General features: G+C 44.7%; 1 protein-coding gene across 1 annotated transcript in view; it reads left to right on the top strand.

Annotated features, from left to right (window-relative positions):
* Window positions 1–4,055: 4,055 nt before the first annotated feature.
* The window catches only part of LOC119957567, a 50,059-nt gene continuing 29,192 nt past the window's right edge, over window positions 4,056–24,922 (top strand). Inside the window, exons 1-5 of the mRNA XM_038785733.1 lie at window positions 4,056–4,107; window positions 5,547–5,763; window positions 14,041–14,142; window positions 14,773–14,823; window positions 23,458–23,561. Of these exons, the coding sequence (XP_038641661.1) occupies window positions 4,056–4,107; window positions 5,547–5,763; window positions 14,041–14,142; window positions 14,773–14,823; window positions 23,458–23,561 (526 nt within the window). The remainder of the gene's footprint in view (window positions 4,108–5,546; window positions 5,764–14,040; window positions 14,143–14,772; window positions 14,824–23,457; window positions 23,562–24,922) is intronic.

The following is a 24,922-nucleotide window of genomic DNA, read 5'->3' on the forward strand; positions in this document are numbered from 1 at the left end:
TTGGGTAATGAACCAGGCCAGGTGTTAGATCTGGAGGTAGGTGAGCACTTTGGAAACAATTCGGTGACCTTTACGTTAGTGATGGAAAGGGATAAGTATACCCCGCAGGGCAAGAGTTATAGCTGGGGGAAGCGCAATTGTGATGCCATTAGACATGACTTAGGATGTGTAGGTTGGAGAAGTAGGCTGCAAGGGTTGGGCACACTGGATATGTGGAGCTTGTTCAAGCAACAGCTATTGCGTGTTCTTGATAAGTACGTACCAGTCAGGCAGGGAGGAAGGGATAGACCAAGGGAACCGTGGTTTACCAAAGAAGTGGAATCTCTTGTTAAGAGGAAGAAGGAGGCCTATGTCAAGATGAGGCGTGAAGTTTCAGTTGGGGCGCTTGATAGTTACAAGGAAGCGAGGAAGGATCTAAAGAGAGAACTAAGACGAGCAAGGAGGGGAGATGAGAAGTCTTTGGCAGGTAGGATCAAGGAAAACCCAAAAGCTTTCTATAGGTCTGTCAGTAATAAAAGAATGACTAGGGTAAGAGTAGGGCCAGTCAAGGACAGTGGTGGGAAGTTGTGTGTGGAGGCTGAGGAGATAAGCGAGATACTAAATGAATCCTTTTCGTCAGTATTACTCAGGAAAAAGATAATTTTGTGGAGGAGAATGCTGATACCCAGGCTTTTCGAATAGATGGCATTGAGGTGCGTAGGGAAGAAGAGTTGGCAATTCTGGACAAGGTGAAAATAGATATGTCCCCGGGGCCTGATGGGATTTACCCTAGGATTCTCTGGGAAGCCAGGGAAGAGATTGCTGAGACTTTGGCTTTGATTTTTATGTCATCATTGGCTACATGAATAGTGCCAGAGGACTGTAGGGTAGCAAATGTGGTTCATTTGTTCAAGAAGGAGAGTTGAGATAACCCCGGTAACTATAGGGCGGTGAGCCTCACGTCTGTTGTGGGTAAAGTCTTGGAGAGGATTATAATAGATACGATTTATAATCATCTAGATAGGAATAATATGATTAGGGATAGTCAGCAAAGTTTTGTGAATGGTAGGTCATGCCTCACAAAACTTATCGAGTTCTTTGAGAAGGTGACTGAACAGGTAGACGAGGGTAGAGCAGTTGATGTCGTGTATATGGATTTCAGTAATGCGTTTGATAAGGTACCCCACGGTCGGCTATTGCAGAAAATACGGAGGCTGTGGATTGAGGGTGATTTAGAGATTTGGATCAGAAATTGGCTAGTTGAAAGAAGACAGAGGGTGGTGGTTGATGGCAAATGTTCAGAATGGAGTTCAGTTACGAGTGGCGTACCACTAGGATCTGTTCTGGGGCCGTTGCTGTTTGTCATTTTTATAAATGACCTAGAGGAGGGTACAGAAGGTTGGGTGAGTAAATTTGCAGACGACACTAAAGTCGGTGGAGTTGTAGACAGTGTGGAAGGATGTTGCAGGTTACAGAGGGACACAGATAAGCTGCAGAGCTGGGCTGAGAGGTGGCAAATGGAGTTTAATGTAGAGACGTGTGAGGTGATTCACTTTGGAAAGAATAACAGGAAAGCGGAATATTTGGCTAATAGTAAAATCCTTGGCATTGTGGATGAGCAGAGGGATCTCGGTGTCTATGTACATAGATCCCTGAAAGTTGCCACCCAGGTTGAAAGGGTTGTGAAGAAGGCCTATGTTGTGTTGGCCTTTATTGGTAGAGGGATTGAGTTCCGGAGCCATGAGGTCATGTTGCAGCTGTAGAAATCTCTGGTACGGCCGCATTTGGAGTATTGCGTACAGTTCTGGTTGCCTCATTTTTGGAAGGACGTGGAAGCTTTGGAACGGGTGCAGAGGAGATTTACCAGGATGTTGCCCGGTATGGAGGGAAAATCTTATGAGGAAAGGCTGATGGACTTGAGGTTGTATTCGTTACAGAGAAGAAGATTAAGAGGTGACTTAATAGAGGCATACAAAATGATCAGAGGGTTAGATAGGGTGGACAGCGAGAGCCTTCTCCCGCGGATGGAGGTGGCCAGCACGAGGGGACATAGCCATAAATTGAGGAGTAATAGATATAGGTCAGAGGTCAGAGGTAGGTTTGTTACGCAAAGAGTGGTGAGGCCGTGGAATGCCCTACCTGCAACAGTAGTGAACTCGCCAACATTGAGGGCATTTAAAAGTTTATTGGATAAGCATATGGATGATAATGGCATAGTGTAGGTTAGATGACCTTTAGTTTTTGACTTTCCATGTCGGTGCAACATCGTGGGCCGAAGTGCCTATACTGCGCTGTATCGTTCTATGTTCTATGTTCTATGAAGGTTCAGAAGATCCATGTTATTTTAAGACAGAAAGATTTCTCAAATGCCTTGCTGGGAAACCTATCTTGCTCCCTTCAAAAACACTAATACAAACACCACTTACTGAAGTGAACCGCGCTAACTTTATCTTACCAGGAATGCCCTCCCCAATTACTTTACCTCACACACTCCCCCCCCCCCCCCCCCCGGCCGACCAAAATCACCTATTTGTTCAATACTGCACTCTCGTCCAACAATATAATTTATCTTTAGAATATCATTGTCATGCTCAAATACAAAAGGTAGCATTGTGAATAGCACAATCGCTTCACAGCTCCAGGGTCCCAGGTTCGATTCCTGCTCGGGTCACTGGCTGTGCGGAGTCTGCACACCCTCCCCGTGTGTGCGTGGGTTTCGTCCAGGTGCTCCAGTTTTTTCCCACAGACCAAAGATGTGCAGGTTAGGTGAAATGGTCATGATAAATTGCCCTTAGTATCCAAAATTACCCTTAGCGTCGGGTGGGGTTACTGCGTTATGGGGATAGGGTGGAGTTGTTGACCTTGGGTAGGGTGCTCATTCCAAGAGCCTGTGCAGACTCGATGGGCTGAATGGCCTCCTTCTGCACTGTAAATTCTGTGATCAATAAGTGCAGCAATCCATTCCCCCATACTTAATGAAGAGGCGGTCTCGTGGTCGTATTATTCCTGGACAACTAATGCAGAGGCCTGGGGTAATACTCTGGGGTCGCGGTTTAGAGTCCCACCTTGCCAGATGGTGGAATTTGAATTCAACTAAAAGCAGTTATTGAACGTCTATTGATGACCATGTCACCATTGTCGACTGTCATAAAAACCCATCTCATTCACGAATGCACTTCAGGGAGAAAATCAGCTGTGCTCAGCCGCTCTGACCTACATGTGACTCTCTTGCCCACACACCAATGCGGTTATATCTTAACTTCCCCCAGTCTGAAATAGTCTCGCACTCCCCTCAGTGCAAGGAAATTAAGTTTGGGTAACAACTGCTGGCCCAGACAGCGACGCCCACATTACAAGAACGAAATGAAAAAAATCAACGGTTCCGACATTGGCTTTTGACAGACAATATCAGAATTCCTTTAGAGAAACTTCTCTGCTCCCTTTCAGGTGCGCCGTTGAAACCTACCCCTTTGACCAATTCATTTGTCACCGTTGTCATTGGTCCTTTTTGGCTTAATCTGTGTTTACTGGTGGGCGGGACCTAGATATTTATACTGCTGTTCAATCTGTCAGTATGGTCCTCAAAATGTTTTTCTTGTTGCCCATGTTCTGTGCTTCATCCTGGCGCCAGTGTTAAATAACTAGTCCACACGCCCCTGAGGAAAAAATGACATATTCTCTTTGCCCATTACACAAATCCTATTATATTTCAGTCAAAGTGACCTGTTTATTCACCTGAACACAGAACTCCTACGTCGATGCTGTCAGGGTGAAGCGGGTTCCGTGGGAATGAGCTGCAGTTCCAGATATGCGATTCGTTTCCTTTACACTGGACATCATTCACCCACACTGACCCTTCACCCTCTCCGTATTGTGAAGAGTCATAAGCGGCTATCGCGGCTCCGCAGCCCAGCTGTCTGCAGACCACCTTACCGTCATTCAAGTCCCAGAGGCTGTCCTGGACTCTGCCCCAGCTGCGGTTGTAGTAAATCTCCACTCGCCCATCGCACCTGCTTCCCTCATTCATAAATCTCCGTGACCAATTTTCATCTGTGTGAAGTGAGACATTGAGAAAAATGGCACCAGTGAAACAAATTAACGCAGATTTGGAAGCCGCCAATGTGATCTGTGAGCATCTTCAGTGCGTGTTGGACATTTATTCAGACATATAATTTACAGTGCAGAAGGAGGCCATTCGGCTCCAGGGAAGAGCACCCTACCTAAGGTTAACACCTCCACCCTATCCCCATAACCCAGTAACCCCATCCAACACTAAGGGCAATTTTGGACACTAAGGGCAAGTTTTAACATGGCCAATCCACCTAACCTGCCCATCTTTGGACTGTGGAAGGAAACCGGAGCACCTGAAGAAAACCCACGCACACACGGGGAGGATGTGCAGACTTCGCACAGACAGTGACCCAAGCCAGAATCGAACCTGGGGCCCTGGAGCTGTGAAGCGATTGTGCTATTCACAATGGTACCGTGCTGTCCTGGACCTTGGCTACTCCACATCATATAGGTGGGAAAGAGATGGCCGGCAGCCACAATGTGTGTGTGTTGGGAGGAGAGGGGAGGATAAGAGCTCATGAACTTTCCCCAAGAATATATTCAGCAATATCTCATGGCATCAATAAGACTACAAACACCGACAGCGCTTTATCTGTTGCTTGTTCAGGTGTGCGGTGCTGAGAATCCATCAGTGGACGCTAATTCCAGATTGTGTGGCCTCTTTCCCCTTCTGTCCAGAATGAGATCTTCTCCTTCTCCTTCTGACCCCTTTTGATTCCATTCTCCTGCCGTTACCAATTTTCAGAAGGTGCATTATAATATCATTATAATTGTCACAGGTAGGCTTACATTTCGTGGTTCTATTCGGAGGATGTAGATAAATATTCCATTCATGGATTGCATACAGTGAGGGCCGCTTGTAAACTAATCTCAGCTGTTATGTTTATTGATTAATTGAATAATTGATGTAACCGGATACATCACCACACTTTTGACCTGCACTCTGAACTTGGATTGGGTCGCCCCATAAATAAAGTTGTTTGTGCAGCAACTTAAATTCTGCAGCATGTATCCCGCTTGTTGAAATATATATTCAGAATCACTATAATCCTGAGGTTCTATCCCCGTGATGTTATAATATAAAAATTCTATAACATACAACAGCCACAGAAGTATGAAGCTGCCAGACATGGTGAAGAGTAAAATCATAGACTTCCGCCTGCTCTCCATTTCCGGGTCACTAATATTCACTGCCTTAATCTCACCCCTCAGCCCCTTCCGCACTCTACTGGCCACGATAATGTGTATGACTGTTAGTGAGTTGAGCACCAGAATTATAGCGAATGGAAGCAATGGGGTAAAAATCATCACAAGCCAGTCAAACAGTATAATAACTTGGCTTAACAGCACAGAACCAAGGTACTTTATCGATAATCTTTCAAGGTTCATATATAAAATATAAGGGGATACTTTTCGCACAGAACAGAAAGCAAGTTGTTGATAGAATGACAGCCGAGGTTCTCTTGGTGCAATATTTGCTTTTTACATTCTGGCAGCAAATGGCGACAATTCGATCCATGGAGAAAGTGACAGTGAACCAGACAGAACAGTCCGTGGCTGCACTAGTGAGGCCAATGGTAACACTGCACACAGGTGCTATGTCAAGAAAATTCCTGGGGAAATAATAATAATTGATCTGATAAAGTATGACCTCAGTTACAATGACCAGAAGAACGGCTGTCGCCATGGCCACCAGATAGCGAGTGGTGCACGGTGAGAGAGGCCGCACATTCCGCAGGAAGGTATCACGATCGCCAGTAAATTGACTGTAAGAGAGAGAGAAGGTAAAAGAGACAAGCATTATATGCATCAGGATCAGACATATGGATAGGATAAGAGCAACAAGAAAGTGTGTGCTGAGGACGATACAGGCGTTAATATGAACAAAAATGATTTATAATTTGTATTTTATGATTTCCAATCAGGTCAGCCAGTTTTCCCCATATATCAACCAAAAGCACAGAAAGCGGATGGGGACCATTTCCACCGCCATACATCAGACCCTTCCTGGCACTGGACGCTGGAAGGGATCGGACTCGGCTCCCGCATTAATTTTAAAAATAAGTAAATCATATATACCATATTCTAAACTTACTTGAAAGGGATGGATTTTAACATCAAAGAACCTAAAATATTAAATAACTAGAACTTCTGCCAGTTAATTTCTCAGCTTTATCGGCCATTCATAAGACATGACTAAAGGACACAGTTGAAAATCCCACTTCACCTTTCCAATAAGGAGCCCAGACTCTGAAACTCTGAGGGAAAAGACAATTGGTTCTTCCAGGTTCAGTGTGAACTCTCCCTTTTGATTTTTAACTTCAGTTTCTGCAGCCTGCACCAAGAATCCCCGGTGGACAGAGACTAAAGACAGTTGTCGCTGGAGAATAGTGGACTAAGAACTATTTGAGGCACACGAATAGGCCTATTGTTCCAATCTGAGTGCATCTCTGGATCAAAATCTGATCCAGTTTGTGCCTGTTCCCAGATCATAGCTCCTCCTTCGTGCGGAACAATAATTCAAACTCAGAATCAAGAAAGATGGAAAAACGCTGAGGGTTTCACAGCTTTTCAGACACTGAGCTTCCCTCCACTCAATGCAGTTTATTATAAATTTATCCCTTTAACTCCGGAATCCAATGTTAATATTCAAACACCTATCTTCCTCAATGAGGCACATATACATTTTCATGACGAATAGTTAGTACATCTCTTCATTTATTGCAAATCTTTATCACAGATGTTTTCTCAATCGGAATCAGAATAGTTTTAGTCAATAATAACTCACAATTCAGAAGCTGCAGTGTAATTAGTGTCAGAAAGTAGGGCAGCATCGTCCGACACCCCTACTGCGATCAGACTGGAATATTAACCAGAGATTGTGCATAGACACCAGACTGTCTTTCCTCCACGATCTGAAACCCACGCTGCTCAGACAATTATTTCTTTAAGAACAGTTTGTCCTCTTCTGCATCACCAATTCATGCTGTCTTGTGGAAAAGGTAAATCGCCCTTTGGCAAAGTGCACCAATGAGAAACAAGCAGAGCAACAACACGTGAGATGAGCCTCGGTTTCATCCACCTCCTTGTCCTGTGCGGCCCATGAAGGGAAATGGATGACTAATCCTGCATCAGAGAAGCATAGAGTCTTCCACCACAGACGCAGCGGCCTATAGCAGCTGTAACAAGTCTGTCAGTGAGTGTTGCTAACGTACATGTCCGAGCAGAGTTTCCAGTATCCCATGGAGTCTGAATTCAGCTGTGATCTCATCGCGAGGTACATATCTTAACAGCTCGGTGAGTGAATAACTTTCTGTTCAGCAACAATTTAATCAACAATTTCAAATATGTACAATCTGAATATAATAAATAACTAGCGGGGGAATTAAAACCTTTCCTACTTACTCTTACAGCATCTCCCAGAAGTTGTTTTATGCATTCATGGGACGTAGGAGTCGCTCGTGGTGCCAGCATTTCTTGACCATCCCCCAAATCTCTTGAGGGGACAGTTGCGAGTCAATCACATTGCTGTGGGCCTGGAGTTACATGGAGGTCAGACCTACTACCAGACCAGGTAAGGATGGCAGATTTCCTTTTCTAAATGACATGAGTGAACAAGATTGGTTTATCAGACAACAGACTGATATCATGGTCATCTGTAGACATTTTAATTCAGTTATTTTATTGAGATTACATTCAATCACTTTGCATGGCGGGATTATAACCCGGGTCCCTGTATCATAACCTGCATCTCAGGATTTTTCGCTCTGCGACAATACTACTCTACAACCATCTCTGTTTGGAGAACTATATTCTGGAAGGAGGCACAGCCCAAACGATGCAATTTCTCGACATAGCAGCAGTCCCATCCCTTTGGTATTAATCTGGGAAAAAAATTCCATATCCTATCAAGGTACTTCAATTATGCAGCCTAAATTATCTGACGAAATTAGTACAACAGTGGGAAAACATTGGAATAAGGCATAACGAATATGAATTGTACAGTCTACATCTGCACTTAATTAACTCTCCTGACTGTTTTTATTTCTCTCTCTCTATTTCTATATTACCCTATCAATCGATCTCTGTCTCTCGCTTTCAATCTGGTCTCTCTCACCTTTATCGAAATCTCTTCTCAATCTCTCCGTATGTTGGTGCTGTCTGTGTGATAACAATCCTCTCAAGGTCCTCACCTGTCGTAGCCTCATTTCTATCAGTCACGGGCATTTCATTTGTGTCTTCCACTGTCAAGACCGACACAAAAAACCGCATCAGTTCCTCAGCCATTTCCTCATCTTCCATTATTAAAACTCCCTTCTCATCCTCTAAAGGACAACTATTTACCTTAGCCACCCTTTATTGTTTTATATATTTGTAGAAATTTTTACTGGTTTAGCTCACCAAGCTAAACCTCTGGCTTTTAAAGCAGACCAAGCAGGCCAGCAGCACGGTTCAATTCCCGTACCAGCCTCCCCGGACAGGCGCCGGAATGTGGCGACTAGGGGCTTTTCACAGTAACTTCATTGATGCCTACTCGTGACAATAGGCGATTTTCATTTCATTTTTCATTTTTCACTGTCTGTTTTTATATTCTGAGTATATTTACTCTCATATGCTTTTTCCTTCAATTTGATACTCTCCCTTATTTACTGAGATATCCACGGTCGATGTTCCCTCTTTCTACCGTCCTTCCTTTTTGTTGGTATAAACCTTTGCTGAGCACTGTGAATAAACCTTTGCCTGCCCCACCATAACGTTACTATTTGGTGACCTATAGGCTACTCCTATCAGTGACTTTTTAGCCTTACTGTTCCTGATTTCCACCCAAATAGATTCAACCTTCTACTCCATAGCACCGATGTCATCCCTTACTATTGCCCGGATGTCATAATAAGTAACAGAGCTACACCCCTCCACCCTGACCATCCGCTCTGTCCTTCCCAATAGTTTGATACACTCGGATATTTAACTCCCAGTCGTGACCATCCTTTAACCATGTTTCAGTAATGGCTGCTAAATCATAGTCATTCACGATGATTTGCGCCATTAACTCATTTACTTTATTCCGAATACTACGAGCATTCAGGTAAAGTGCAATTATGTTCTTTTTTTTAACTCTGTTATGAATCTTAACATCTTCAGTTTTACTCCTTTTAGTATTACTGGGCCTATTCACTGAGCTCCCCTCAGTCACTGTACCTTGTGCTGTCGCCCTTTTTGATTTTTGACTACGGCTTCTCTGCCTTACACTTTCCCCCTCACTGCCTTTTGTTTCTGCCCCTGTTTTACTACCTTCCCACTTTCTGCATCGGTTCCCATCCCCCTGCCACATTAGTTTAAACCCTCCCCAACAGCTCTAGCAAGCACCCCCCCCCCCCCCCCCCCCCCCCTCACCCCCCCCCCCAGGACATCGGTTACAGTCCTGCCCAGGTGCAGACCATCCGGTTTGTACTCTTCCCCCTTCCCCCAGAATTGGTTCCAATGCCTCAGAAATTTGAATTCCTCCCTCTTACACCATCTCTTGAGCCACGCATTCATCCTATCTATCATAACATTACTACTCTGACTAGCTCGTGGCACCTGTAGCAATCCTGAGATTACTTTCTTTGAGGTCCTACTTTTTAGTTTAACTCCTAACTCCCTGAATTCCGCTTGTAGGACCTCATCCCGTTTTTTACCTATATCGTTGGTGGCTATGTGCACCATGACAGCTGGCTGTTCACCCTCCCCCCCCCCCCCCCCCCCCCCCCCAGAATGTCCTGCAGCCGCTCCAAGACTTCCTTGAACTTTGTACCAGGGAGACAACATACCATCCTGGAATCTCGATTGCGTCCGCAGAACCGCCTGTCTATTCCCTTACGATCGAGTCCCCTATCACTATAGCCCTGCCATTTTTCTCCCTGCCCTGCGGCGCAGCAGAGCCAGCCACTGTGCCATGCACCTGGCCTCTGCTGCCTTCCCCTGGTGATCCATCTCCCTCAACAGTATCCAAAGTGGTATATCTGATTTGCAGGGAGATGACCGCAGGGGACACCTGCACTTTCCTTCCTACTCTTGCCCTGTGTTTTGGTCACCCATTTTCTATCTCCCTCAGTAACTTTCACCTACGGTGTGACCAACTCGCTAAACGTGCTATCCACGACCTCCTCAGCATCGCGGATGCTTCAAAGTGAGTCCATCTGCAGCGCCAGAGCCGTCAAGCGGTCTAACAGGAGCTGCAACTGAACACACTTCTTGCACGTGAAGGAGCCAGTGACAGTGGGCGTGTCCTTGAGCTCCCACATCGCACACGAGGAGCATGACATGGGTCTGGGATCTCCTGCCATGTCTTAAACCTTAGGTTAACTTAAACAACTACAACCTCAAAGTTAAAATAAATAAATTAGACAATGTAAAGAAAAACTACTTACCAGTCACTTACCAGGATTAAAAGCACGTACTCTCCACCCAGCTTCGAATTCCCACCTCGCTTCAAATTCCCAAACTCTCTCTTGGTTGTGCCTCACTCTGGTATGTCTTCTCTGGCTCACTGGGAGAACTCACCCAGGGTCTCTCCCTGCAGATTAAAAGCTACAGGTCAGAACAAAGAGAGAGAACAAAACAGTAGAGAAAAAGCACCTTGTCCCACTCTGCACCGAATTACCTCACTGCACCAAATTACCAAGTTCGAACTTCCCTCTCTGGATGTGCCTGGATTGTCCCGATTGGACAACATCAGCTAATGTGGAGGGACTGAGGACGCTGGGAGTGTTCTCGTCGGTACAGATAAGATTATGGAGAGATATAATCGAGATGGTTAATGTCATCACCGTCTTTCAAAATCAAATAAGCCAAACAGTTGATTTTCCTCAAGCTGTGTCTTGTTAGTTACGGAACACTTGGTGTTAAAGAACTGGGGAGATGCGAAGAATGTGTTTTACGCTGTAAGTTCTTGTGATATACTCTTTCATACCTGTGAGGCTGCATAAGGCTCTGGTCAGACCCCGTTTAGAGTCTTGTGAGCAGTTTGGGCCCCGTCGCTGAGGAAAGATATACTGGCCTTGGAAAGGGTCCCGAGGAGATTCACAAGAATGATCCCTGGAATGAAGAGCTTGCTGTATAAAGAACGGCTGAGGATGTTTGGGTCTGTACTCCTTGGAGATTAGAAGGATGAGAGGGGATCTTAGTAAAACTTACAGGATATTACGAGGCCTGGATATGGTGGACGCGGAGTGGATGTTTCCATTTGTAGGAAAACAATAACCAGAGGATGCAATCGCAGATTAAAGGGACGATCCTTTACAACAGAGATGAGGAGGAATTTCTTCAGCCAGAGGGTGGTGAATCTGTGGAACTCTGCCGCAGAAGGCTGTGGAGGACAAATCACTGAGTGTCTTTAAGACAGAGATAGATTGAATCTTGTTTAATAAGGGGATTGGTGGTTATGGAGAGAAGGCAGCAGAAAGGGGATGAGAAAGATATTAGCCATAATTGAATGGCGGCGCAAACTCGATGGACCTAATTCTACTTCTTTGTCTCCTGGTCTTCTGGTCTCATGATGATCAGGAATACGCAGTCCAGGGGCGGCGTGTTGTGCAGTGGTTAGCACTGGAACTACGGCACTGAGGACCTGGGTTCGAATCCTGACCATGGGTCACTGTCCGTGTGGAGTATTCACATTCTCCCCATGTGCGCATGGCTTTCATCCCCACAACCCAAAGATGTGCAGCTTAGATGGATTGGCCATGCTATATTGCCCCTTAATTTGAGTGCTGAGTTTGGTTCATTTGAGGGCTATAGTGAGAATTTGGTGACTGACGGAGTATAAGGGTTCATTTTTATCTAAAGTCTAGCCTTTTTTCTATTTAGTTAATTAACTTAAAAGTTGCTGTTTGGTTTAGAAGAAGGTGAATTTTTAATCAGCTTTAAACAAAGGTTCAACTTGTCGGTACTTGATGCTGGAGCTTGTTAATTAGGTAATTGGATTAGGCCAGTTTTCAGAGGCTAGATTCACAGTATAAAAGGGATCCAGCTCCAGTGCAGACTTTGTTTGAATTTGGCGCATTTGAGTGCTACAGTGAGAGTTTGGTGACTGAGGGAGTGCTGAATTTGGTGCATCTGAGTGCTATAGTGTGAGTTTGGTGACGGAGGGAGTGCTGAATTTTGTGCATTTGAGTGCTGTAGTGACTGAGGGAGTTAGGTGAGGAGGGATCAAGGTGCTCCTTTCATTTCATTTCCACAAAGAGCGAGAAGGGAGCAAGAGTCTACAGACAGTGCAACTGACTGGTAGCAGAGTCGGAGGATGGAGGTCCAGTTGGTCCACGGGGCAGCTAATTCTGTAAAATAAGAGGGGATGGAGGCTAGGGCAGTTGCATGCCCCTCCTGTAGTATGTGGGTGGTGAGGGATACAACCGGTGTCCCCGCTGACTATACCTGCGGGAAGTGCACCCAACTCCAGCTCCACAAAGACCGTATTAGGGAACTACAGCTGGAGCTGGGTGAACGTCAGATCATTTGGGAGGCAAAGGGGGTTATCTATAAGAGCTACAGGGAGTTTGGATTGTTCGAAACGGTTTGAATTGAGCAACGGTCAATAAATGTGGGAAACTGGGGATCTATCCACAAACATTGGAGATGTTTGATAAAGCACAGAGGATCCAGGGCCTTTGAAATAGCAGATTTAAGTCCAAAGGCGATGAAGCAATGATGGAATTTAGGAAATTCTGTTTTGTACTAAACTGGATTACTTGTGCTCAGTTACGTGCACAGCACTGGCATATCAATGCGAAGACATTGTGGAAAAATACTCACGAGAATGCCCCGAAGGGTAAGGAATCCGCATAATGAATACAATTAGGGCGGCACGGTAGCAGAAGTGGATAGCACTGTGCCTTCACAGTGCCAGAGTCCCAGATTCGATTCCCTGCTGGGTCGCAGTCTGTGCGGAATCTGTACCTTCTCCCCATGGCTGCGTGGGTTTCCTCCGGGTGGTCCGGTTTCCTCCCACAGTCCAAAGATGTGCAGGTTAGGTGGATTGGCGATGATAAATTGCCCTCAGTGACCAAAAGAGTTTGGAGGGGTTACTAGGTTCCGTGGATAGGGTGGAAGTGAGGGCTTGAGTATGTCGGTGCTGGGTAGAAGAGCCGAATGGCCACCTTCTGCACTGTATGTTCTTTGTTCTAATTGATAAACTGGAGTTGCTTTCCTAAGATAAGGAGCCAAAGGGGGGATTTTATCGAGTTGTTGACAATTACATGAAAATAACAGTGCAGGTGGTAATAAACCATTCAGAATGGCAGTGGCCGAGAGCCAGGTGGATTCGATGCAAAAGAAGAAACAACGATCGGACGAAAATCAATTGTGGGAGAAGGGAGGAGGTGGAATGTTCTCAGAGAAGACATGCCGAACAGATTTAATCACCGTGTTCAAAACTATGAGGGTTTTTGGTACAGGAAACAAAGGAGAATCTTTTTAGAGTCGGTAACCAAGCGGGTAGAGATTGAAGGTGATTGGTAAAATGAGAGGGACGATCTTTTTATTTACACTCTTGCGTATTGAAATCTGTAACGCATGCCCGAAAAGGCTTTAAGAGCGTATTCAACAGGATCTTTCAAAACGCAAATTGGAAAAATACTTGATGGGAAATAGTTCTCAAGGCTATTGGTGAAAGAGCAAGTGGAGTGGGGCACAGAATAATCACAACCCGAGCTCTGGGACGACGTGATTCAATATGGGCATTATCAGCTTTCAATTGAAACATTTGTGTGAATATTTCATCATCCATACTGGTACTCTGTGAGTTAGGTACAACCCTGACAGTGCGATCAGTAAGCTGATCTCCATTGGTAAATATTTTCTCATTCATTCCAGTATCCGTCCCATTGGATTATTTACACCCACATCCCCGGCATTGTGGCACCAACTTGTCAAGTGGGTCAGATTTCCATTCAGGGAATCCCTGCAAAGAATGACTTGACTGAGCGGCAATTTCCAAGTGTTTTGTCTCCATAGAACGGTGCAAATGGGCGGTTCCTATCGGAGCTCGAATCCTCGTAATTCTGGTTTTGCTTTTGGTCCTTGTTTCCGTTTGGATTTGGAAAAGCGGCAGATCAGGTGAGGATTACTGTTTATCAGAGGCATTGCAATACTTCTTTCTCCATTGTAATTTCCTTCTGATAGTTTTCACTGTGTTAAGTATATTTTTCTTTCAAAAGGCAGCGACAGTAGATGCCGTGATCAAAAGTGAGTAACAGAATCATTTACGAAGTTCATCACTACAATCGTACTCTCTTTCACACGACATCAAAACTATTGCATATCAAAATCTGGTGCCAACTGTGTCTACTGGCAATTTATATGATGTTTGGATTTGGCTTTTGTTTATTGTTACCTGTACCAAGGTGTTATTCTGCGAACAGCTCAATAGATCATTAAGTACATGAAAAAATGGAAACTAAATAATAGAGCAACACAGGCTATACAATGTAATTACATAACACGACATCCGGTGATGCAAACAGCGTTGTAGTGTTAATGAGGTCAGTTCATATGAGAGTCGTTTGGGAGTCTGGTAGCTGCGGGGAAGAAGCTGTTATTGAGTCAGTTCGTCCGTGTTCTCAGATTTTTGTACCTCCTGCCCGATTCAATATACACCAATAGACAACCTTATGTTCAAAGATGTACTGCGCCTGGGATTGCAGTTAGAAGGTCTAACATTCGTTTGGTATATTTTTCCTCTTCCAGTTTTAGCTTGAGCAAGACAAGGCAAAGAAACTGCCGGAATGAGCGAAAAGGGTAAGTTTCTTGAAATATTAGCGCAGATTAGATGCTGGAATGGGGAAACTTAAACGTTTAATTCCGGTATTGCTTGAAGATTGCGGAGAAAACATTTATCGATTATTCGTTGGGTCTTGCCTCCATCAACAATGAGCACAATTATGAAAATCGTAAGTTCTCCTGAGGAGAAGGCAATGCGCCTGTTTGCGCTCTGATTGGTTTCATTGCTTGCATTGAGAATGCGCGAGGTAACTGATGATTCCACTTAATGCCAAGATTAGTTGAAATGTGAAAGAGGTAGTTCGACTGATTGTCTTGGGGAATTAATCATAGAATGACTGCCGCCTATTTTGTTTTCTTGAAAAATCCACAATGTGTACACACACATTCTTTCTGCCCACAACGTGCGCTTTCCACCATCAGCAGTTGATATAATCACTTTCCATATTTTTGCCTCATATAAGGGAAACACATTAGGAAACACTCTGGCAGTGATATACCCGTTGGACAGGAGACAACAGGCATTGGTGCTGGTTAGCGCTAATCCACTTACTGGCGAATTGGATTCCTTTGAATTATTGCAGAATATTTGTCATTTTTGCAAGAGTTTAGGGATTGTGAGTGATTTGAAGATCGTGGCTTATTGACATATCGGAGTATTTGGCACTTTGTTGGTCATTGGTGGAAGTCGTCTCTGTAATTAATAATCGATTATGTACACAGTGATGCCATTTCAAATCATTTTTGATCATTCACATACACCGTGAATCAGCGGCAAAGCGGACAACCCAGGAAGGACTCGAAGTGAGTGCAGTGTATCCCTTATACTGAAACGCAGATAAAATATTTCTGCATTCGTGCACAACGTACCTCCTGCCGGATCTTTCACAGTTATCAAAGAATAGCTCACAGACAAGAGTAGCTGAATTTTCAAAACCCTTAGCGCACTCGCCATGTGATAATATAATTGGTGCTCTAATGTTCCGGCTAGACTTGTTCCTCAATCTTGGTTTGCAGCAGTTTATATTTAAGATTTTCCATTTCCTGAATATTTTTTGAATGTGTTCGTCCGTATGGCAGGTTTTGAACTCTTCTACACACTCATTTTGTTTCTGGTAAATATATCATCCACTGGAATTACAATAAGGATAAGCCCAATGCATACATTCCTATAGTGCAGAAGAAGATCATTCAGCCCGTTGACACTGCCCAAGCATCTGAAAGCGCAACCCACCGAGGGCCATTCCCCCGACTTGTCCCCGTAACGCCCCCTAACCTGCACATCCGGAAACTAAGGGAGAGTTTTCGCGTGGCTAATCCATCTAATCTGCCCATGTTTGGATTTGGGAGGAAACCAAGGCGTTCGAAGTAAACCCACGCCGACAAGGGGAGAAAGTGCAGACAGTCAACCAAGGCTGCAATTGTACCCGTCTCCCTGGCACTAAAAGGCAACAGTGCTAACCACGGCGCCTCCGTGATACCAAAGCACTGGGAAGATAAAATCGTTGTAGTAAACTGACAAAATGAATTACAGTGGGAGAATACCTGTGCTTGTGTGTTTGTCTGTGTGTGCGTTTGTATGTGTGCGTTTGCATGTCTGTATGCATGTGCCTGTCTGTCTGTGTGTGCGTCTGTGAGTGGTGTCTATGTGTGCGCATGTGTGTGTGCGAGAGGGAGTAAGAAAGACACAAGGAGGCAGTTTTTGGTAAATACATTAGCGACTGGAATTTATAAATCGAGACATTTCCAATGGTCCGAGGTTTCAAATCGACATAAATGTGTGTGTGTCCGCGTGTTTGTGTCTCTGTGTGCCTATGTCTGTCCGTGAGTGTTTGTTTCTGAGATTATGTGGGCATGAATGTCAGCGATTACTGCGTCGGGATCTATTTAACTGTTCCCCACCCAGCCCCAAACCTCCATCTCTGAGATGCCGTTTTAAAATGAAACGTTTAAGGGCTGTGATTTCAAGTGGGATCAAATATGTAATCGGCAATATTCGAAGCAGAAAATGGCGCAGTTACCATCTCTGGCTTATTTGATAATTAATCCCTCAACCAGCAGCACACAAGCAAAACAACCCACATAGCTTGTTGCCAGACTGTTCATGGGATCTTACTGTGTACAAATTGCTTGCTGCATTTCCTGCATTGCAAACAGTGACTATGCTTCAGGAAATTGGCGTTCAGACCATTTGCACATTGCGCGGTCCGAGTTATGCACAGTCCTATAGATTGGTTGTGACATTCTCTGGATATCATTAATTCTCTGGATCGGCCCAATTGTGCAGATGGACATGTCAAAACTTAACAACTGGATTGACTGCAGCTCATCATAGCACAATCGCTTCACAGCTCCAGGGTCCCAGGTTCGATTCCGGCTTGGGTCACTGTCTGTGCGGAGTATGCACATCCTCCCCGTGTGTGCGTGGGTTTCCTCCGGGTGCTCCGGTTTCCTCCCACAGTCCAAAGATGTGCAGGTTAGGTGGATTGGCCATGCTAAATTGCCCATAGTGTCGAAAATTGACCGTTGGGTGGGATTACTGGGTTATGGGGATAGGGTGGAGGTGTTAACCTTGGGTAGGGTGCTCTTTCCAGGAGCCGGTGCAGACTCGATGGGCCGAATGGCCTCCTTCTGCACAGTAAATTCTATGTAAAAAAATAATTGTCGATAACTAGAAAACTCGCTGTTTCTAGACTGAGTATTGGTGATTTCTGGGTTATGTTTTTCTCGACGTCGAAATCTTTCAAACTAAATTTCAATGCAGACCATTCTTACAAAGCACATGAAATAACAAAAAATCAAATAAGCACAGACAGTAATACTGAAAACCGAATTAGATAAATACTGGAAAGAGAGATACATGCAGAAATACTGGGGAAGAAACGGGTCGGCGAGGACTAATTGGATCACTGACTCAAGAATCTGCACAGGTTCAATGGGCTGAATTGCCTCCGGCATCATTCCTGTAGCATTTTATGTTTCTATAAAATGTAATTGCAGGACGGACTAACTTGATCCTAATTTTATCAATTTTTCAATGTTGGTGTTTATTTCCCAGTCTTCGGGCGGACGTCTCTACGCCTCCCTGGATTCGGCTGCATTGGAAATAAGGTCAAAAAAGAAGACGGGTCGCAAATGAGAACCGGGATGTTTCCCTCTGATGAATTATGGAGGAGACAGGATTTTCCAATGAACAGACTGCCTTGGAGAAATAAATATTAAACCAAGTAGTCACCTGTCAAACAAAAAGACTTCCTGCGATATTCAGATAAAAGACTGGCTCATAATGCCAATTGTGAAACGAGATTTCTTGAGAATTGCGAAAGATGTACTACGGTTTGAATGTAACTCGAATGTGAAATGAAACACGAGGGACTTCTCTGGGTTTATGTTAATCTTCGCTGCGCATCCTGTAACTCCAGTCACTGAGAGGGTTTTTCTTTATTTTCATATTTATATTTTTTAATAAAACAATCAGATCAGAGGGCATGGAAGATAGGGCAGTTGCATGCTCTAGTGTTGCAAGTGCATGAGCAGGATGTGGGTGGTGAGGGACACCATGTTCCTCAGATGCAGGAACAGATTGGGCGGCAGATCTTTGGAAAGGTGCAGAAGTAACAGAGTTGCTGTCATGGGTGACTTCAAGTACCCTAATATTTACTGGAACCTCTTTCCTGCGAATGGTTCCGATGGAGCCGATTCTGTCCAGTGTGTACAGGAAGGATTCCGGACTTAATATGTAGATAGGCGGACTAGGGGGGGGGGGGGGAGGCCATGTTGGATTTGGTGCTTTGCAACGAACCGGGCCAGGTGTCAGATGTCTCGGTGGGAGAGCATTTCGGTGACAGTGACCACAACTCCTTGACCTTTACCATAGACATGGAGAGGGATAGGAGCAGACAGTATGGAAGATTTTTAATTAGGGGAGGGGAAATTATACTGCAATCAGACAGGAGCTGAGGTGCATAAAGTGGGAACAGTTGTTCTTGGGGAAATGTACAATAGAAATGTAGTGGTTATTTCAGGAGCACTTGCTGCGAGTGCTGGATAGTTTTGTCCCACTGAGACGAGGAAGGAATGGTAAGGTGAAGGAGCCTTGGATGACAAGAGTAGTGGAGCTTCTGGGCATGAGGAAGAAGGAAGCTTACGTGAGGTTATTGAAGCAAGTATCTGGCAGGGCTCTAGGGCGGCACGGTAGCATGGTGGTTTGCACAATTGCTTCACAGCTCCAGGGTCCCAAGTCCGATTCCCGGCTTGGTTCATTGTCTGTGCGCATTCTGTACGTTCTCTCCGTTTGTGCGTGGGTTTCCTCCGGGCGCTCTGGTTTGCTCCCACAGTCCAAAGATGTACAGGTTATGTGGATTAGTCATGCTGAAATTGCCCATACAGTCCAAAATTGCCCTTCTAAGATTGGGTTGGGTTACAGGGTTATAGAGATAGGTCGTAGGTGTGGGATTGGATAGGGTGCTCTTTCAAAGAGCCTTTGCAGACTCGATGGGCCGAATTGCCTCCTTCTGCAATGTAAATTGTATGATTTTAGAGAGTTACAAGGTAGTCTGGAAGGAACTCAAAGACGGACTTAGCAGAGCTAGATGGGGCATGGAAAACCCTGGTGGGACAGATTAGGGAACATCCCAAAGCGTTCAAAACTTATATGAGCCATAAGAGGATAATCAGAGTGAGAGTAGGGCCGATCAAGGATAGTGGAGGAACTTGCACCCAGCGACTGAGGATAGGGGAGGCCCTAAATTAATATTTTGCTTCAGTATTCACCAGAGAGTGTGATCCTGTTGCTCATGCGAACATCGTGAACCAGGTTAAAAGACTAGGTTGCTATTATGATGGAGGATGTGCAGGAAATTTTGAAAAGCATCAGGATAGATAAGTAACTTTGGCCTGTCGAGATAGAACATGGAACCTAGAACGTAGAACATACAGTGCAGAAGGAGGCCATTCGGCCCATCGAGTCTGTACCGACCCACTTCAACCCTATCCCTGTAACCCAATAACCTCTCCTAACCATTTTGGTCACCAAGGGCAATTTATTATGGTCAATCCACCTAACCTGCACGTCTTTGGACTGTGGGACGAAACTGGAGCACCCGGAGGAACCCACGCAGACAGGGGAAGAACGTGTAGAGTCCGCACAGTGACCCAGCAGGGAATCTGACATGCGACCCTAGCGCTGTGAAGCCACAGTGCTAATCACTTGTGCTACAGTGCTGCCCACAAATATACCCAAGGTTACTGCAAGAAGCGAGAGAGGAGATTGTTGCGCCGTTGGAGATGGTCTTTGCGTCCTCACTCTTCACTGGAGTAGAATCGGATGATTGGAGAGCAGCGAATGTTCTTCCCCTGTTCACGAAATTGAATAAGGAAATCCCCGGGAATTACAGACCAGACAGTCTTAGTTCTATGGTGAGCAAAATATTGGAAAGGATTCTGAGAGATCGAATTCATGATTATTTATAATAACATAGTTTGATTAAAGATAGTCAGCATGGCTTTGTGACAGAAGGTCATGCCTCAGAACCCTCATTGAATTCTTTGAGGATGGGACGAGACACGTTGATGATGGTGGTCAGAGGATGTGGCGTATATGCATTTCAGTTAGGCATTAGATAAGTTTTTCCAAGGGCAGCACGGTGGTGCAGTGGGTTAGCCCTGTTGCCTCACGGCGCCGAGGTCCCAGGTTCGATCCCGGCTCTGGGTCACTGTCCGTGTGGAGTTTGCACATTCTCCCCGTGTTTGCGTGGGTTTCGCCCCCACAACCCGAAAGATGTGCAGAGTAGGTGAATTGGCCACGCTAAATTGCCCCTCAAATTTAAAAAAAAAAAATGAATTGGGTACTCTAAATTTATAAAAAAAAAGATAAGTTTTTCCATGGACGGCTCATTCAGAAAGTTAGGGGGCATGGAACACAGGGAAATGTGGCTGCCTGGATACAGAATTGGCAGGCCGAAAGAAGACAGCGAGTGTTAGTGGGTGGAAAGTATTCCGCCTGGGATGGTGACCAGTGTTATCCTGCAGGGATCTGTTTTGGGATCCCTGCTCTTTGTATTTTTTAGAAATGACTCGATGAGGAAGTGGAAGGGTGGGATTGCAAGCTTGCCAATGACACGACGGGTGGGAGAGTTGTAGGTGAATTCGAGGAAGGAACGGTGCTCCGAAAGATCGTGTTTGAAACAAACCTGTTGGACTTTGACCTGGTGTTGTAAGACTTCTTACTGTCATTATCGGAAGAATGTGGATGGTTTGCCTCGAGTGCAAAAGATGAATCATCTACTCAAGGGGGTTAAGTTGGTTAACTCAGTAATTAGATACAAATACAGAAAATACAGGAAAATCTCAGCATGTCTGAAACATCTGTGGAGAGAAAGGGAGCAAACGTTTCGAGTCTGGATGACGCTTCGTTGAAGCTCACCCAGACTCGGAACGTAAGGTCATTTTTTACTAACAGATGCTGTCAGACCTGCTGAGATTTTCCAGCATTTTACATTTTTGTTTCAGATTCTAGAATCCGCAGTAATTTGCTTTTAATTAATTGATACGGGTCGAAAGAGAGAAACTATTTATTCGCGTGGGAAAATTACAGATGCGGTAATGTCGAAGCGGCGAAACAATAACATTCGAGCCAAACAGTCCAGAGGTGATCCCGAGAAGGCCTTTCTCAAAGAAATGGCATGGAAATCTGAGACTACCCCAGAAAGCATTTCTTGAATAAAATCCATTTCCTTGAGCTGGAGAAGTGTCGAAGTGGATATAAAATCAAGGTATATAGGCGGGGCTTTGTATGTTAATATTAACAACCGACTGAAGCCCAACTATTGCCTGTCAGTGATATTGAAGGCTCAAAGGACACAGATCACAGCTCCTCAGTGAAATGTCCTTTCAATTTTCCTTCCGAATTTAACTCTTTCTTTTATTGTGAAAATAATCAATGAACTTAAACTGTGGCTCAAAGAAATGGAAACATCTTTCGACGCAATTAGAACCTTATATTTCCAAGTGTCAATGTATTTTTGAAGTGGGCCGTTTCTGTTTGGCGTATAGAGAAAAGACGAAGTGATGATTCAACATTCTCTGTTCATTATTTTTTATTGAATGTGCACATTCAGACTGAAACAGAATTTTACATGGCAGGATCTTGAAAAGGTTAGCCTCCTGGCACTTCGGCAAAGCAGACTGACCTGCCTCCAACAGAAAACACGTTATATCCCGGAAGTATAATATCTCTTAATTTAGTTTGGCATCGGAGAGTAATGCGCATTATAGACAGTCGAGCATAAATATTCTGTGAGAGAAACATAAAAAGAGCCGTTATCCCGTGACATGTGGAGGCCACTCTCCCCTTAGACCCTGTTCTTCCGTCATTTAAATCATGGCGGATCCGCATCTTTGATTCATCCCACTTCCCGGATCCTTAATACCCTTAACCTAGTCAAACAAAATCAAGGTTTGACGACCTGTGCTGATAGTCTATATATTATTTCAATTGCTGCTGACTAACGAGACAAAGGTTATGGTGCAGAAAGAGGTCATTCAGCCGACTTGCAAAATACAATTAACATTAACCTAATTAACCTCTTTGATTATGCTTCTCGCTTTCCCAAGTCAGCGAGAGGTGTCGACAGAATCACTGGATGGAAGGGGGTTCGCGTGATGGACTGGGCGGTATTCACGACATTATGGAACTTCGTGAACACTGCCCAGTCCATCACGCGAAGCCCCTTCCATCCATTGACTCTGTCTAAGCCTGCCGCTGCTTTGGGAAAGTGATCCATACAATTAAAGTTCCTCCCGCCCAGACGATTCTCTATTCCGGCTTCTTCCATCAGGCAGGAAATGCAAAAGTATGAGAACACCCACTAACTTATTCAAAACATCTTTCCCGCTTTTACCAGACTCCTAAACGGCACTCTTATGGACTGACCTGATCTCTTCACACGTCTTCTCTACTGAATAGCACTTCATTCCTGTCTGCTTCACCTGATGCCTGTGTCCATTTATTTACATTGTGCATTTATATTTGCCCTCTGCATTTTCTCATATACGGAATGATCCAGCTGGAGAACAACACTTTTTACTGTACCTCGGTCCACGTGACAATAAACAACTCCAATCGAATCTTAACAGAGATGAAAGATACGAGCCGCTCATTTTAAACCCTCTTACCAGCACCTGGTGTGCAGCCTTGCAGCTTACAGAATGTCAGGATCCGATTCCTTTCCCCTTTTCATAAATTTAGCGTTTCAATCGCAACAGATAAAAAAGTCAATTAAATCCAGAGACACACTGTATAAGCCCGCTCTAATCATTCAACCAATCACCTTAAATGTATGATGAGCTTGCGGAGGACCAATCTTTCATGTCCGTCCTATCGTGGCGTATGACAACAATGCAGATCCTGCAGAGGGCGGCAGAGCGGCAACGCTGACTTGCTGTTGCGGGGAGTGAATTGTGGAAAGCTGCTGTCGGGAGAGTTTCTAGAACTAATATATTTCAGGCAGTGGCTAAACCTGATAAACTACACAGGTGGTGTCTTCCAACCATCTCCTCCTCGAACCAAAAAAAAGACTGTGTGATGAGTTGGTGAGGGAAGTTTATCTTTCCTTTTCCTCTCTCTACCCTTCCACCACCTCTAACCTGCAGGGAGTATGAAAATCAAGTAAGCCAAAAAGGCTTACTTGTCAAGTGGAGAAATGGAAGGGATGGCAGAGACGGCAATGCAATGATCCTCCTGCAGGATTTTCGAGGTGAGTGACACTGAATACTCATGGATAAAGACGAGAGTGGACCTGAAGGAAGAGTGCTAAATTGGGGGAAGGCCAACTATACGAAAATTCGGCAGGTGCTTGGGAATGTGGATTGGGAACAGCTGTTTGAAGGTAAATCCACATTTGATATGTGGGAGGCTTTCAAAGAGAGGTTGATTAGAGTACAGTTCAGACATGTCCCTGTGAAAATGAGGGATAGAAATGACAAGATCAGGGAACCATGGATGACATGTGAGATTGTGAATCTAGCTCAGAGGAAAAAGGAAACAGACAAAAGGTCTACGCGATTGAAGACAGACGAAGCTTTGGAAGAACATCGGGATGTAGGAACAATCTGAAACGAGGAATCAAGAGGGCTAATGACAGAGAGTAATAGTGGAAGGGAGTTTCTCAAAATTGAGAACTGTGACCAGTGGTGTTCCACAGGGACCCATGCTGGGACCACGGTTGTCTTCAGCAAAAATGGTTAAAGAAAATCCCAAAGCCTTTTATTCATATATAAGGAGCAAGAGGGTAACGACAGAAAGGGAGGAAAGCTATGTGTGGAGACAGAGAAAATGGGTGAGATTCTTAACGATACTTTGCATCAGTATTCACCGAGGAGAGATACATGACGGATGTTGAGGTAAGGGATAGATGTTTGATTACTCTAGGTCAAGTCGGCATAAGGAGGGATTATGTATTGGGTATTCTAAAAGGCAGTAAGGTGGATAAGTCCTCAGGTCCGGATGAGATCTATCACAGTTTACTGACGGAAGTGAGAGATGAAATTGCCGGGGCCTTAACAGATAACTTTGCAGCATCTTTGAACAAGGGTGAGGTACCGGAGGACTGGGGAATTGCTAATGTTGTCCCCTTGTTTAAGAAGGGTAGAAGGGATAAGCCAGGTGAGTATAGACCGGTGAGCCTGACGTCAGTGGTAGTGTAGGTGCTGGGGAAGATACTGAGGGATAGGATCTATTCCCATTTGAAAGAAAATGGGCTTATCAGTGACAGGCAACATGGTTTTGTGCAGGGAAGGTCATGTCTTACCAACTTAATATAATTCTTTGAGGAAGTGACAAAGTTGATTGATGAGGGAAGGGCTGCAGATATTAAATACATGGACTTGCTAAGGTTCCCCATGGTAGGCTGATGGGGAAAGTTAACTCTCATGGGGTGCAGGGTGTACTAGCTAGATGGATAAAGAACTGGCTCGGCAACAGGTGACAGAGAGTAATAGTGGAAGGGAGTTTCTCAAAATTGAGAACTGTGACCAGTGGTGTTCCACAGGGACCCATGCTGGGACCACGGTTGTTTGTGATACAAAAGAACAAGGACAAATTACAGCACAGGAACAG

The sequence above is a fragment of the Scyliorhinus canicula genome, chromosome 26, assembly GCF_902713615.1.
Source record: "Scyliorhinus canicula chromosome 26, sScyCan1.1, whole genome shotgun sequence".
In the NCBI taxonomy this organism is placed as follows: Eukaryota; Metazoa; Chordata; class Chondrichthyes; order Carcharhiniformes; family Scyliorhinidae; genus Scyliorhinus; species Scyliorhinus canicula.